Source organism: Cryptotermes secundus, unplaced genomic scaffold, assembly GCF_002891405.2.
Source record: "Cryptotermes secundus unplaced genomic scaffold, Csec_1.0 scaffold66, whole genome shotgun sequence".
Taxonomy (NCBI): domain Eukaryota; kingdom Metazoa; phylum Arthropoda; class Insecta; order Blattodea; family Kalotermitidae; genus Cryptotermes; species Cryptotermes secundus.
This window is the reverse complement of record NW_019731262.1, coordinates 1,445,161-1,462,537: the sequence shown is the minus strand read 5'-3', so window position 1 is coordinate 1,462,537 and position 17,377 is coordinate 1,445,161. Positions and strand designations below refer to the sequence as shown.

Here is a 17,377-nt window from a genome sequence, read left to right as displayed (position 1 = left end):
TAGTCTGCTAGCCTGATCTGGTAGCGGATTTTAGGATGAGGCTGAACTGCTTTCGGCATGTGATTAGAATAAATCAGACAAGGGTGGTTAAATACATTTTGAAACTAAGTCAGACTGAACAAATTGGTGTACCGGCATTTCCTTGGCTTCTATTTGAGAGGTGTTGTGTTCGAATCTCGGTTGAAACATGGGCTATCCTGAATACCCATAGGTTTCACGTAATTGGCCCTAGTCTTTCCAGTGAAATGTCTGGGTAGTACAGTAAATCCTCGCTAGTCCGGTTACAGTCAATTCGAATGTGGGATAATCCGGATCGAAACATGAAAAATGAACAGTTATCTTTGCAGTTCAGCACATACTTGAAAAGACACGTGACATTTAGGAGCAAGAGGACTGTCAGGCTGTGTTGAGGGGCAGCTGGAGAGAATGAAACCACGCAAGAAAATATCTAAGATTGGCTTCAGCTGGATGAAGGAGACCCTGGATTTCAGCTTCTGGCAGAGGAAGAAATTGCTGCAGTGATATTTTTTTATTTACTTTCATCATTTTCCATTTTCTTTTCTATTTTTTGTCCTTTAGGGTCATTATGCGCCTCATTAATACAGATGATCGCTTAATTCGGACGACTTATTCCCCCAGATTAATCCGGATTAGCGAGGGTTTATTGTATTTTAATTAAGCCACAACCGATTCTTTCCAGATCCTTTCAATTCAGCATTTCTTTCGTCCTACTTCTCGGTGATGTCTAATATATTTGCCGATAGCGGCGCGGTATGAACCGTAAATTAGACAAGTTTTAGCTGTTCATTATGATTTCCAGCAGAACTATTTGAACTGATTCTAAACGTAAACTTTTACGAACTGTTGGTGAATGAATCCCAGATTTTCCACTGCATTGAAGAGTTCATTCACTGTGTCAAATGCCTACGCTGAGTTCCACCCGTCTTCCTCTATACTCGAGTCTGCCAGATTTCTTTACTGACAAAATATATCCAGTCTCTTTCTCCACTGCCTTATCGAGCGGGGCTATTGTTACACATTAATTATGGTCAAATTCACTCTGAATGTTAAGCACCATTAAAGTTGTCAAATCGCATAACACGCAAGAGGAATCTTTACTCTGAATTGTAACCGACCGTGCTTGACAAAACTGAATGCGTGATTAACAAAACCTTTAAACTTCTCACACTGAGATGGCTGGAAGATGCAGAGAATGATTTACGAGAGTTATGTTAAAGAAAGTTAGGGAAATGGTGAACTACAAAAGGATGCTGGCGTTATGGACCACACAGGTTTGTCTTGGCGAGGTGTGAAGCTAAAAAGTAAAATCGATTTGAATCGTGAGGGATATGCCTTTGCTTCGGACAGAAGGACTGGCACCTGAGCACATTTCCTGCTCCCCATGTGTCCTGCCGCTTCCGGTGAAGCCTGTCGGCTTTCTGGCTCGCATTGCGTCCCCCCTTACAGGTTGGTGACGCTCAAAACTGAAATATGATTGGATCACAGCTTAGTCACAACTTACAATACGACACTACGCGCCAAATTAAAAATAGGTAGATGTGAAATTATCAACGGTACGTATTGTTCAGCTTGTGGGTTTTTAGGATTTGATTCCGTGTAGTCTTGTAGGGAAGAGGGACGAAGTAACAGGCTAGGGAAAACTGCTTCATAACTTGTACTCTTCGCCACGTATGATTAGAATGATTAAGTCAAGGAGGATGAGATGGGCAGAGCAGGTAGTATGCATAGGGAGACGAATAATGCATATATGATTTTGGTTTTAAAGGAAAAAGGAAAGAGACCATTAGGAAGAGCTAGACGTCTGTGGAAGGATAATATTGTAGCGTGTAGAGCCATTGATAGGCAATGACCGCGAGATGGGCGGATATATCAGGGCCGTTCCTGGGCAACGGCTCGGTAAACACGTTCCCGCAGCAACGAATCGAGGCACAACAATGGAGGTACTGTTGGAAACGAATGTTCCTGCGTGGTCCGTGCCGAGAAGTTATAAGGACAATTGGGGCGACCAATACAGTTCTGTACGGGAATCTGTGAGGAGAGGACTTGAGCCCGGAGGCAGAGGAACAGCCATTGTTGGAAGGAGCCTTTACCAAGAAACGCCTAGTGACAGACTGAGAACACTAGACTTTTTGCCCTAGTGAACTGTAGTGTGGAAAAAGCGACAGTGTTGTAGTTATTTGTAGTTACGCCCTGTAGGTGGTCAATAAATCCATTCACCAATCCAAACCCTGTCTATAATCACACTTCTACACGTGACAATATTAAGATGGATCTTAGACAGATATGATGCTGCGGTATGGGTTGGAATGATCTGGCTGAGAATAGGGAACGGTGGAGGGCTGTTGGGAACACGGTGAGCAAGCTTCGGGTACAACAGAACTTCTTGAGTGGCTGCCCAACTGGCGACTTCTCATGAAGGTCTCAGCTCCATGGAGTTAGCTAGTTTAATTGGCAGTCTTGCAGGCCAATTCTCGGGATAATTTTCCCTCCTGTGAGGAAAAGACTCTCAAAACTTTATTCACAATTACAGTTTTACTCATGGCAAAAAATACTGGACACATTCGTATTAAAGACTGGTCCAAGAATATTTAAAAATTACCGCCATGTTGTCTGCCATTTTAGTGCTGCAAACCTTAGAAGTTTATCGGTAAAAAGAGGATCCAAAGCCTAGTCTTAGAATTTGCCTCCACTAAGTGCACAAGTTCAGGATTTCGTTCGTAAAAAGAAATATTAAGGTTTGGTATTTGTGTTTTTTTACGAATAAACTTTTACCGTTAGCAGCGCTAAGGTGTTGAAAAGTGTGGCAGAAAAGTTTTAAATTTACTTGGGCCACTAGTTAATGTATAAATACCCATTATAGTGTCCCTGGGAAAGGTCGTCCTTTCTGAATGTTCCATTTTAGACCCTTGACGAGAAACTTTGTGTGGCTCTTAACAGGAATTTTCCTACCTCAGTTATCCCTTTGGTCTGGATCTGCCCTTTCCCCATCACTTGGATCCAAGTTACCACATGTCCTCGAGCCTTCCTACATATACGAGATAATTTCTGGACCGACACACTTCAGTCCTGAAGACAGAAGCAGCATGTGTCTGCATCCGCATATAAGAGAGAACGGTGTCATAATTCAGAAGTTCACAGTAAAAAAGTAAATTAAAGGTATCCCTGTAACAGGCCGTGGAGGCCCATAGGGTTGTGAGATGTTGAGGTTACCACATTTTCTAGACAATCGGCTCATAGATGGCGGCAAGGTTGTCAGCCCTACTCGCCGGCCGCCCTTTACCCCCAAGAATATTCCAAGAATATTTCCTGGTACCCATTTCTGTTAGAGGCTGAGTCGACCCCAGGGCCATAGTGCGGCTGGAAGCATTAGGTCAATTGAAAAAATCCAATAACCTTATCGGGACTTAATCCCGCGACCTTCCGGCTTGTAGCATAGTGCCTCAACCGACTACGCTATCGCGTGCCCCCTCAGAAGTTCGCAGTTTGAACTATGAGCTCAGTGACTTTTCAGGCTAGCACACAAAACACTGTAATCCAACTTAACGCGTAGAGATTGAAAACATCTTGTAGCAGATGACCTTCGGTTGAAGCTTGACATAAGGTGTTCTGCTTGTCAAAAAAGGGAATGACCATTTTTATAAAACAACAAAATAAAACGTTACCGCTTTAACTTCTTAAGGACTATCAGAGCAAGTGTAATGCTCTAGTCGAATAAGTGTAATCGTTTCTGTGAACCATTAGTAGCTACATACGATTTTCATCCTTATTGTCAAACTGCATTCGTCATTTCCGAAGTTCCCCGAAGAGGTTCGGAAGGTGTGACGTTATGTGACGTCACCAGTTTGAACTTCGAGAGAGCAACTCTGTTTCTCGTCGGTCTCGGCGCTCGCAGTTAGACGGTGTACGGGCCGGTGGAGGTTTGTTAAGTAGACGTGGCAGTTAGTTGGCGGGCATTGGCTACGTTCGAGCGCAGTTATGAAGTGTATAATAGCCAGTACACCGTGTGCTTTGAGCAGTAACCAATTTATTTAATATATCAGTAGACCGTCTTTCCGAAGCATGCCTACAGAAACACGTAGGTTATTTCACGACCGCGCCTTGCGATTACCAGTTTAACCTTGGCAAGATTGTTTGCTTGTATACAGGTTGCCAGTACTTTACCTAAACGATGAAATAATTACAGACACCGTACGTGAAGTACTGAAGTAACTTATTTACAACAGCTTTCTTTATGAATGTGTAGTGGTGTGTGTTGTGTAAGAAAATTTGTGAACAGTGTGTAAGAAAATGGTGATTATTATGAAAGGTTTCTGTCGTGGACATACTTGGAGACATATTTTGTGGACAACAGCACTCTTCATGTTTTTGCTGGCGAAGGCGGATGACGTTCTACAGCAAGGTATGCTCTTGAAAATAATATTTGTTCTGCGAGTTGTTGCCCCATTTGATGTTAAGCGAAGACCCTTTAAACTACGTTTTAGCGGCATGTTCGTTCGGTGATAATTGTTCCGTGGTAAGAGCTGACGTTCTCCACGCCGGTGAATGTTGAGATCACGGTCTTATGAGACCGCTTAACTCTGTTGATACCGACGTTTCGGAGGAGCCTGCTGTCTCCATCTTCAGGGTACAAGGTGGAGGCTATAAGTTCTTGCGAAACGTTTTGGAGGTAATTGCTATCTCCATCTTCAGGGTAGTAGACAAGAATAGCGTGTTACTTTCTTAAGGGTTATGTAAGACGTCCGTTTGTAGATTATGTAGCATCGAATGGTGATTGATAAATTGGAAAAGTAAAAATGAAGTACGGTTTCCCCTGTGCGTATTGAAAGACCACGCCATAAAGATGTGTGGGTTATTTAAGGTGTAGCTCCACGTATTCTTAATGGTTACTATACACTTGCACGCATCGGCAGCTTCTGGCGAAAGAGACCCCATTAGACATCGGATAGGCGGTTGTCTGACCTCCAGAACTGGTTACGCTGCTGTGGCGAAAGATTTCTAGCCCCTTTCGGACACCGAATCATGCCTTTTGGTCTACTCACTGTGCTCGGCTATGCCTGAACTGGTTCTGTTACAAAGTTTAAAGGCAGTTTTCCATGAAATGTCTCTCTTCAAGAAAAGCATTTGCTAATGAATGCGCGTAAAGATTTTTTACCGACAGAAAACGTGGTCAACAGTAGTTGCGGTAAATCTAAAAGGGACAGTTTGAGGTTCTCGCATGTGCCGCCATGTAATCTGATACAAGTTTACCGACGTTTCAGAGGAACGTCTCTATCTCTAGCTTCGAAAAATCAAGCGAACAACCCAACACGAAGCACTTATACTCTGCGATCATAACGAAATGTCGGTAAAATTCTAACAAACTATACCGGGCTTGGCATATTTCATTTAGGTTGTTTTCATAACTTACCAGCCCACTATATGGAGACAGTATTTTCGCCCGAAACGTCGGTGAGCTTGCCAGACTGACCGCCGGTTACATAAATTCTTGCTGGATGCTTCTTTGGAATAGGTTCCATCGAAACGTTTGCCAGTTGCATACTTGGCTAAGTCATAGACCATGAATATGGAGGCAGTACAGCCTTCCGAAATGGTAAACTTCTTCCGAGCAACACGGCATCACGTCTTGAAAGGTAGTTCGCTTAAAGGAGGAGATAAAGATTTTCCTACGCATTTAGCAGGTAATTCTTGCAATGAACAGTAAGAACAAGTAGAGAGAGACCTGTATAGAGGAATAAACGACTTTAAGAGGTGTTACCAGCCTAGCAGTAACTTAGTGAAGGATGAGAATGGTGATCTGTTTGCAGATTCCCACAACATTTTGAATAGGTGGAGGAACTACTACTCTCAGTTATTGAATGTACATAGGGTCAGTGATATTAGGCAGGCAGAAATCCATACAGCCGAGCCGTTAGTACCTGATCGTAGCCCCTTTGAGGTTGAAAGTGCTATTGCAAAACTGAAACGGTATAAATCGCCAGGTAGTGATCAAATTCCGGCAGAACTTATTCAAGCAGGAAGCGAATTATTACGTTCTAAGATCCACAATCTAATTACTTATATTTGGAATAAGAAAAAATTGCCTGATGAGTGGACGGAGTCTATTACTGTACCAGTTCACAAGAAATGTGATAAAACTGATTGTAACACGAATGGGGGAGACGAGGAATGCGTATAGGATATTGGCGGGAAAACCAGAAGGAAAGAGACCACTGGGAAGACCAAGGCGTAGGTGGGTGGACAATATTAACATGGATCTTAGAGAGATAGGATGGGATGGATTGGATTGATATGAGGATAGGGACTAGCGGAGGGCTCTTGTGAACACGGCAATGAACCTTCGGGTTCCATAAAATGCCGAGAAATTCTTGAGTAGCTGCAGAATTGGCGGCTCCTCCAGAAGGGTTCAGCTCCATGAGTGAGTAAGTAAGTCTGGCAGATAATTTAAGACCAGTGGTGGAAGTGGGTTATATCAAATACAGAAGCTAATTTTGATACCGCGTTGCAGACGTGTAACATTGCAGTTAGTGGCAGTGAGAGCATTCATCTGTTTATACAGGCGGAGCCGTGCCGCCCAGATGTTCAGGTTTTGTACTCTGCCTCGAATCCGTGACTGAGCGTTTGACGAAAGTTCGGCCGGTCCACCCAAGCGAAACCTTTTCATACTGCATTAAACCGCGGAACATTGATGCCCAATTTAACAGTAGAGGTTCAAGTCACGAACTGCCCCCAGATCACGACACTTGTTTCGAAAATAGTAATTTGCCTTAGAATTTCAGCGTATAATTATTTGAACGAATGTTTTAATTGTCTGTTACTAATGGTGTTTGGAGGGGCACGCGGTAGCGTAGTTGATTGAGGCATGCCACAAGGTCGCAGGTTCGATTCCCGGTGAGCTTACTGGATTTTTCAATTGACCTAATCCATCCAGCCGCACTATGGCCGTGGGGTTGACTCAGCCTCTAACAGAAACAGGTGCGTAAGGCTGACAACCTCACCGCCATCTGTGAGCTGATTGTCTAGAAAATGTGGGAGCGTCAACGTCTCTCAACCCTATGTGCCTCCACGGCCTAATTATTTGTTACTAATGGTGTCTCGGACGATTTGATATTCTTAATTTCGCATTGTTTTGTATAACTCGAGGTACTGGAGCTGTGGGCACAACGACGACGTCAATTAAACTGTAATAATATCGATTAAAATCGATATAAAACATTGATGGTCTAATCAGATTTATATATCATTCAACCGGTGCATGTTTCGCTCGCATGAACCGTAATCAAGTGGTTTAAATAAATAAATAAAATATACATTATTATTGATTTGCTATCCGTGTAACAGGCCTTGGAGGCCCATTGTGTTGTGAGACGTTGAGGTTCCCACAGTTTTGTAGACAATCGGCTCACAGATGGCGATGAGGTCAGTCTTAACGCGCTGGTCGCCCTTTACTCCAGGAGGATTCCTGGTACTCATTTATGTTAATGGATGAGCCGACCCCAGGGCCATAGTGCAGCTGTAAGGATTAGGTCAATTGAAAAATCCATTGACTATATCGGGAATCGACCTGCGACCTTCCGACTTGCAGCATAATGCCTCAACCAACTACGCGTGCCCCAATTCGTATTGTAAGATTGTGAAACTTAGTGTCTCACGTAGAAAGTAAAGGTAAAATGTTACCCCAGCGGTTTTAATTAATTAAGCAACACGCCATGAAGACGTATGGGGCGGTGGAAGTATAGCTCCTCCGTTGTTAGCGTCGGTAGTAGATGGTGAGTGGTCAGCTTCACGACTCGGCCAGTTTACCCCCGGGGGAATGAACCCAGTACCTGTTGGGTTAATCCTCAGAGACAGTCTGTACGCTATGGAGAGAAGAGTCTTATCACTCTTCCAAAAATCAATCCCAGATCCCTTGGTCATTTACCCAGTAGTCAAGTCACTACACAGACCTCTGCGCAGTAGACCCGCGAAGCGTGCACAATTGCCAAGAACGCTTTTGCTTAATTAAGCACTGCAGAAGCTAAAGTGATTGACGATACGTTGCAGCATAGAGCTAATACCGAGAGACGGGCAGCGTTTTCAAATCATTCTGATTGATGGGCGTGGCTTCAGTATCTGAAAGCCGCTGAAGTTTCGAGCAATCATGCGAGCGAGCTAGGCGCTTCCTATCAACGCTGAATGTCAAATAACTTTGTAATCAGCCGTTTCTCTATACAGACCGTATTTTTGGCCTGGCTTCTGAGTCGCGCAAGAGGATAATACTGCAAGAAATAGCTAGGTAGTGGTTGCGTATACATTGTGGAAAAGAGGGAAGATGGCCCACTAAGGCGTCTTTTAACCCATAAAAAGGTAAGGCTATCCCCGTAACGGGTATGAGATGTCGAAGCTCCCACATCTTGTAGACGTTCGGGTCACAGATGGGGGTAAGGCTGTCAGCCCTAACGCCCTGGCCGCACTTTACCCCCGGGAAGATTCCTGGTACTCATTTCTGTTAGAGGCTAAGTCGAACCCAGGGCCATAGTGCGGCTGGAAGGTGTAGGGCAGTTGAAAATCACCTGGAATCGAACCCGCGACCTCAACCAACTACGCTACCGCGTGCCCTCTTTGTAACCCATGCATCCCCCCTGAATCCTCACCTCACTTAGTGGATTCCACGCCAGATTACGGCCAGGTAAAAAATGGCCGATAATAACAAGCCCCTGTGGGGGAGGATAGACACAGAATTCATCCCCTGTCACTTTATGGGGATGGCGTACAGACCACACCATTCTGTGCCTCAGAAATTCTCACCTATCTGTTCTTCGCAAGTATTTGGCCCCTATTCTACGGGTATTAGGGGCCCACCGCCTGCCAGTGGCCTTCCGTGGTTCCTTTCGCTGTAGTTGTATCTTTGGATCTAAGAAACCGTTTGCCCGTCCACCCCCGAAGTTGATAGCTGCAGGTTCATCCGAAACGTCTGTAAATAGGAACCAGACTTCGTATCCAATCGAACAGGTTCGTGTAGAGGTAAAAATTAATTACATTTGTATTTGGGATGTATTGAGCTCGATTCCTGTTTGGTACATCGGCTGTCATGAGATTTTTTTTTCGTGGTAATCCCCAGTTTTTCGGGCCATGACCGCTTCCTGCCAAATTCCATCCATTTCTCTATTTAATCCTATCTTCCGACGCTGTATAGTCCGCGTACTGACAGGGTTGTAAAATACTCGTAAACTACGGAATAAATACAGGTCCCCGGGTATTCATGTTGATAATATTGTGTTAGAAAGTTAGATAAGTTAACTTAATGAAAGGCATATATTGTAATAGAAATTATACCAGCGAGAGAGTATATAATGGATACATTACGTTATGTATGCTGCATACATAGCACAGTACAGATGGATTAAAGGATAACACAGAATGTGAGAGAGGCAATGTATTAAACCAGGGATGCCCAACTCGCGGTATGTGGGTCAAATGGGGTCCGAGAGAACATTCGTCGAGCCCACAAAATGTGTTTCTTCATATCATCTCATCCATAGAAAATACGGTACGTGAAATTGTCGAAGAAAGAAATCTTTACGAACAGTTGGATAGGAAGTGCTCACGGTGGTATCAGATTTCTTGCTCGAGTTACTCTTTTAACACCTAACGATCTAGGTGATGTGTTCCGAAACGTCGGATTATCTCCGAACTACACGGCGTTGCAGTCCGGAAGGCCCGTAGTCTGTACGAAAGGTGTTTACTGACTATTGCGTACAATTTTTCGACCTGTTTTATCCGACGCTTATTAAGAAACTAACCGGCTCTGTGGTCTACTGGTCAGATCTCCTGAGTACAAATACTGAGGTCCCGGGTTCGATTCCCCGGCGCTGCCAGATTTTCTGAGAAGTAGTGGGTCTGGAACGGTGTCCTCTCAGCCTCGTGAGGATAATTGAGCTGTGTCAAGGAAATAGCGGCTCCGGCTTAGAAAACCGAGGTAAACGGCCGTGGGGATTCGTTGCGCTGACCACGCGACACCATCTATGCGCCAAAGTTGGCACTAACTTCGTCGACAAGCGGCGGTAGCTCGGTCGGTATAGTTCACTTGCGGACTACTGGCTACCGAATTTGTTTTTTGTTTGTAGTAACTTCGGAAAGTATGGAACTACAACGAATCTGATCGTATGCGATATTAATGTAAGTCTCGTGACTCCGTGGCGACTGATATTTGGCCTCCATTGTCACTCGGTTTGTATTTTTGTAGGTTCGGTCAGATTTATTCGGTGTTTTCAGTGCTCCGGTGAACAGCTTCATTGACTGTGTACCCTTCCCCAAGTACGTTATCGGCCGTCATGCATGCCGATTCATCGGCAAAATTCTTATGCGCCTAGCAGCCGGCGGTGCACCGGTCGCCGTGAAGCGCAGAGCCGTGGACCCGGTCAACAAAGTAAAAAATCCTCCCCGTACAATTCGAATTTTTGAGCTACTGGCGGCTTCACAAGAAGGACCCAGCTCTCTGAAATTAGTTCCACTGCTTCGACCTTCAGTTTTGCTACTGCCTGCTACTGGTTTATTGCCTGCCGTGTTCTTCGAGACCTCTAATATGGATACGATATGTTCCTCCGAAACGTCGGGATTTCTTGGAACTACACAGCGTTACAGCCCGGAACACAGTACTCATGGCAGTAAAGTTAAAATTTATTGGAGTCGTACGTAAATATGTGTTTTTGAACTTGGTGGGATCCATTTCATATTTGTGTGTTCATAGCGGGACAGATCAGTAATGCCGTATTAGCAAAACACCATTTCATGTTACAACGCAACCCGTGGGTATATGCTTGAGGCGCACGCCGAATTGGCGTGTAGTAAACTAAAAACACTGTCGAACAGTGAACAGTTGAAAATTGCCCTTAGAATATACAGAGCACGAAATATTTGCTCATTAAATACTCGTATTGCTGCGTGACTCTGTTTTGAAAGTTTGTAACCGAAACTTGTACGTTGATGGATGACACAGATGGACAGAATGTCAAGATTTACGGTCTTCGATGACGCCTCCGTCACTCTGTGTATTCTGATAGAAGTTTAAGGATGTTTCGGGGGAACGTAGAGCTTCCATCTTCATGACCGAATAGTAAAACAAGCAACTAGCTGCTGAAGAAAGCAGTCTTCTGGGATTTGGCACCGTCAAATCTGCTTGACCGTGTCTCACGGTGTTGTCGCTTGCAGATTTACTTATACTTCTTCAACCCTGAAGATGGGGGCGATACGTTCCTCCGAAACGTCGGTTAACACCACATATACACGGTGCCAAATCCCAGAAGACTGCTTTCTTCATAGTCACCGCCGTGAAAGCCTCAAATCTTACAACTAGCTGCTGCTTTATTCTTGGTTGCTTTTACATGTCGACACTGAAGATGGAGGCAGTATTTTACTTCTGAGTGTGAATAAAATTCTACCAGTCTACATGGTGTCACGTCTCTGAACAGGTACTGTTCTGCCGTTGAAGAATCGACAGGAACGCGATAGCTTAGCGCTTAGCGTTCTCTGCAAGTCGAGTACAGACACGAGCAAAGCAAAAGGAAACAAAGCAGACTGCAAATAACAAACTTCAGTTTGATGCACTTTCTATGAAACAGAACATCATCCCCTCGGGGTTCTTTTTATTATTTTACATGACGTATGCAGCAGTTTGAAACAGTTTTTTCCTTTCCACTTCGCAGTAGAAAGTAGAATTCTGTAGCGGTCACGATGTAATTGTAATGGTAAGGGTATCACCGCCGCCATCAGCAGCCTTCTCGAGAAGCCGCCAGTTGTGCAGCTATTCAAGAACCTTCCAACATTTTTCGGAACCCGAAGGTTCATTACCATGCTCACAAGAGCCCTCCACTGGCCCCTATCCTGAGCCAGATCACTCCAATCTATACCACCCTACCCTATCTAAGATTCACTTTGATATTGTAACGTGAATAGCTAGGCAACGGCGGGATAAACATCTCGCGTAAGCGCAGTCAACAATAGGACGAATGTTCATAGCTCGTTGTTAGGCAACAGTCAGCGCGCCAGTGGGCTGGCGAGTAGCTTTCACATGACTGGCTTTCTATGGTGTCTGTGCCGCGACCGTTGCTATGCATCGACGAGATAAACACGCGTCTACAGCAGTAGAAACTATGTTTTCTGCGTGGTCGGTGCGGAGGCTATATAACGACAGTTACAAATGCAACAGGTTCCAGTTTTTAAGTTTTTTTATTGCTAGTTGGGTGGGACTGAGTCCCTTGTACTGCGGCCACTTCTGGCTTATTGTACCAGGCCCAGATGATAGGTGAGGGTGATTCTGGAGCAGTTGGTGGATTGAAGATTTTCAGGGGAAACCGAAGTACTCGGAGAAAACCCGCCCCAGCGCCACTTTGTCCACCACAAATCCCACTTGACCAGACCCGGGATCGAACCGCGGTGGGAAGCCAACGACTAACCGCTTGAGCTATGGCGGGACCTCAGTTTTTAAGTTACTCACAGCGCTGTTAAATAAATCACAAATCTTGACTTCTTATACAAATCGTATCCCAGAGGAAGCAGCTTATCTGGTTCAGTTAGCTTAGTCGTACTGTGTGGGGGTAACAGGGCGACGCGGATCGTTTTGTCGCCCGTACGAAATTTGCCAGTAACAGGTATCGCGGTAGGAAGTGGCCCTCATGTGAATTGAACGTATTGTGGGCTTTTCAGACCCAGTTGCACATTATTTTGGCGTTTCATATTTTAAAGAGTTCGTTTGTATATTATTTATTGTTAATTTATCATTGGAGTTCTGTGTGTATTTTAGCTTTTATTTATTTAGCGAATTAATTATGAAAATTGAATGTTTTGTGGTTTTTGTCAGTGATATGTTTTATTCAAAATGTTTCCATCAGCGATGTATTTACTTTGTAACAAAATAATATAAAACTTCAAACTCGTTGCGGGGCTAATTTTAGTTTGTAAATTTGGAAACATTCGTGATCCAGTCTGTATAACGACTAGGCTACTGGCTGGGCGGTCTAGGCATGCGAGTTCGATTCCCGGCACGGGTAGGAGCTTGTCCCCTTCCTCACAGCGTCCACACTAGCTTTATAACCCACCCAGTCTCGTTCCCATTCAGTATCAGGGGTAATTTCAACGGGAATAAGAGCGGCTGGGACGTGAAGCTGACCATGCGCATCCATTGCCGACGTTAAAAATTCATGGAGCTATATCTCCATTTCCCCAAACGTCTTCATGCCATGGTGCTTAATGATTGAGCACAGAGATAAGTTTACCTTCTAGTCTTGAATGATAAAGTAGACAGTAAGTTAATGAGTTACTTGACCTATTTTTTTCTGTAATTGAGTCGTGTTTAACCAAATTCTACAGGGTGATTCACTCGGACACGGCCACAGATCGAGCACATACTTCGGAAGATGTGGAGATAATTAGGTGAAAGAAAATGTTGAAGTTGGTTTCTGTCCGCCTGGAGATGCGGCTTCACTCTACGCTCTATCGCCGGGCGATGGGGGGGGGGGGGGGAATCACAGACTGACGGAAATGGCACGAACTAGGCAGGCACGCACAGGGTCAGTGTTAGGAAGTTTAATTTTCATTCGTAAATGATTGCGTTATTTTTAATTATAACGGTAATACGGCGGCGTCTCCTCCTAGTGAATCACCCTGTATTTCTACTTTTGAGCATATCGGAGATTTGCCGAAGCTTGAACAAAGCTTATAACTGGCTAGCCAGCTGTTACGTAGTAGATAGACTCTTCAAAAGATTACGCCACTTAATACCATAGTCCGTCATTAAACATAGTCTTGAGCCGGTTCCACCATCTCACACACATGAACCGTAACGCGCTCAAAGCCAGCACGTACAGGCGACACAGACGAACGTCTTCGTTTTGTTGCCTCTTTCTTTACCATCATCTGTGACATCTTTCTGCCTCCTCTTTCTTTTGTTTCCGCTTCTGAATTTTCTTCTCTTTCTGTTACTGCTTCTCCCTTTTATCATTTTCAGATTTCCTTAACTTTCACCCATCTTTGACTAGCTTCTTCACTTGTGTTTATTCTCGTTTTCCACCAGCTTCCTTTTTCTTCCTTCGTCGTCTTCCCCTCCTTTCCACATTATCACGATGTCCGTCTTCAATTCCTGATCACAATTTTTCGTTCAGGCCTGAAATGTTAACCGTTTAAAATATGAGCACTGTGTATACAGCCTGTTTTAGCATTAGAACGCCCTCCATTATGTACAAGTTTGACGTTCTCACAGCGATCATTATGAAGAGTGTCATCCTCTGAGACCTAACGCCGTGTAGTCCCTCGAAAGTCAACCAGTGTTTCGGAAGAACATACCGCTTCCATTTGTAGAGTGAAAGAATAAGCCTGCTTTGACGCTGGTGTTTTGCTCGGCTTATTCGACCGCTTTACCCCCAGGGAAATGTCCCCGGTACCCATTTAATAGGAGCGTAGGTGGGCCCCAGACCCTGTCTGGACGCTGTGGAGAAGATAAAAATTATTGCACATGCCGGGAATCGATCCCGGCGACCATCTACCCCATATCCTGTCACTGTACCGACTGAGCTATCACGGCTTGCCCAAATCTTCAGGGTGCAAGTGGAAGTTCGGGCTGTCTGTTTCGATTGTGATGTGTAAGCTAGCGAGTGGGGTAGCAACGTGTCCAGCGAAAATCGTATTGATGAGCCGAAAAGATGCCTCTGTTAGGTGGGCGTTCATTTAGAATGCAGCAGAACTGTCTTTATCGGTTGGCGAGCGGATGTTGCAGCCGCAGGTAAGATGGCAGGTGGTTGGCTGAAACCGCTCCAGAACCACGGCCTTCCGGTTTATATGGAATTTAATGCAGACGGTTTCCGGACGGGAAACGACGCGTAACGTCCGTGGGAATGAAGGACTTCATGACCACCGGTGTGAGAACCTCAAATCCTAGAAAGGTGGAAGGGTTTGAAAGATTTTTTTGTGGTGGGGGGTGCTTTCAGTAAGAATTTGTTTCTTAGTAGCGCCTCTCCAAGGAGGTACTCTTACGAACATGCCAAATTTGGTTCGAAATGGATGCAACGGTCTGGAAATACGTAGAGAACAAAGAAAACAGACGCTGCACTCCTCTTTTCTGTACATAGACGCGTAGTGTTTTCAGGATCTTTACTAGGGACTTGTATCTGGAATTATAAGATCACATTCTTCCGAGACGTGACACCGTATTGTTTTGTAGGTAGATACGAAATTGTCGAAGGCACCTGCTGTTTCCATCTCTAGCGAACTAATTAAGCACTACGCCACGAAGACGTATGGGGGAATGGATGTATAAGATCCATATTTTCGTGACCTCGGCACTAGTTGAGGTGAGTTGTCAGCTTCACGCCTCTGCAGCTTTACCCCCGGGGAACGGGCCCCGGTATCCATTGGATAGGAGGCTGGGTGGGCACCAGAGCCGGTCTAGACGCTTCGAAGAAGAGAAAATTCTTGACCATACCGGGACTCGAACTCCGACCCCTTGGCACTCCAGTCCGTAGCCAGCCGCTATACCGACTGCGCTATCCCCGCTCTCGCTGTTTACATCTTCAGGGTAGAAAATGGAGTCAGCAGGTTACTCCGGCAGAGCCAGCTTCTGTAGCCGTAAGACTAGCTATTTACATGTAATCTGTGTTGTTGAAGCGCTTCTGAATCTGCTACTGGTGCTACTGCTCTTAATAGTTCCGCCGACGTTACCACTAACCTGTGTGCGGGAGGCGACGAGTTCAGATATCTGCCAAGACACAGACTTTTCGTGGTCTTCCTCAGTCCCTCTAGGCGGATGCCAGGATAGTGTCTCGGTTAGATTACGCATTCGACATCATATTGTCCAGCTGCTGACAACCGCGTGATATAACCCATAAGACATGAGAATTTCATAATGAGGTCCTTTTAATTTGTTTATTTTAATTCGTTATTTCATCCAGTTACGTGTCATCCGTTTCTTGCTGTAAGGATGCCGTTACATTTTCTGGAACTCGACTAACATATTTTTATCGTTTCCTTTCCTGTCACTGACCCATTTATTTCTTTATGGGCTCCAGTTATATTCGAACTTTATTCAGCTGTACACGTTTGAGGTTAATGTCTGATTAGATATGAAGCTGTTTATTCAAGAAATATGACATGATTCACAGTCCAACATTACGACTTCCGTACTTCGCTGCATGTTCTCCCTGCCCTTGGCACCCTCTTGTATGAACACTTCAACGCTCACTGGTTACCATATGTACCACCTGCTTTAACGTACTAAAACTTTACATTCTGCTCACACAGTGTGTTTATTTGTTCCGTATTGTTCTCACAATAAACAGCGATTGTTTACCTAAACAGCATTAACCGGTTGGGCTTTGTAGCGGAGACATAATGTGTTTCCTGTGTGGCACGAACTGAATTTATATATACTGTATTCTGTCCACACTGTGTTTGTGTGTTCCGTATGGTTCTCACAATAAATAGCGATTATTTCCCTAAACAGCATTAACCGATTGGGCTTTGTAGCGGAGACGTAATGTGTTTCCTGTGTGGCACGAACTGAATTTATGTATACTGCATTCTGCCCACACAGTGTATTTGTGTGTTCCGTATGGTTCTCACAATAAACAGCGATTATTTCCCTAAACAACATTAACCGGTTGGGCTTTGTAGCGGAGATGTAATGTGTTTCCTGTGAGGTACGGACTGAATTTATATATACTGCATTCTGCCCACACATTCTGTTTGTGTTCCGTATGGTTCTCACAATAAACAGCGATTATTTCCCTAAACAACATTAACCGGTTGGGTTTTGTAACGGAGATGTAATGTGTTCCTTGTGAGGTACGAACTGGATTCTTCTTTATTATTTAGATCTCGACAGTAGTTGGAGGTGAGTGGTCAGCTTCACGCCACTGTCGCATTATCCCCGGGGAAAGAGCCCCCGTTGCCCATTGGATAGGAGGTTGGATGAACCCCAGAGCCGGTCTGGACGACCTGGAGAAGACAAGACTCTGCGGGACTCGAACTCCGACCCCGCGGTCGTCCAGTCCGTAGTCAGCCGCTATACTGACTGCGCCATCCCGGCTCGCCAATTTACAGTCATAGGAATTATTTAAATGTTTGTCGCAAGACTAGGCGGACCCCTGTACTGTGTACTAGGACTTTCCCTCGGAATGCAGGGGCAGTGTTCTGGAAGCCTTGGGGTAATAAATTCATCTTGAATTACGTTTCGAATTTATTTGTGAAGGTAGGCGCGCACAGGCTGTAAGGAGAGGACTCGTTACGGCCTGCATGTCACAGCAGTGAATCACATCCGTTAACGTCTGCGTCCTCAGAACTACACGTAGGACAAAGAGTAATTACTTGGGGACACTGCATTGCTTAATTG

At 44.8% G+C, this 17,377-nt stretch overlaps 1 protein-coding gene across 2 annotated transcripts in view; it reads left to right on the top strand.

Annotated features, from left to right (window-relative positions):
* Positions 1 to 3,924: 3,924 nt before the first annotated feature.
* Positions 3,925 to 17,377, top strand: part of LOC111866683 (DE-cadherin) — a 349,973-nt gene continuing 336,520 nt past the window's right edge. For both annotated transcript variants that reach the window (XM_023855868.2, XM_023855867.2), the window contains exon 1: positions 3,925 to 4,420. In XM_023855868.2, the coding sequence (XP_023711636.1) occupies positions 4,309 to 4,420 (112 nt within the window). In that variant the 5' untranslated portion in view covers positions 3,925 to 4,308. The remainder of the gene's footprint in view (positions 4,421 to 17,377) is intronic.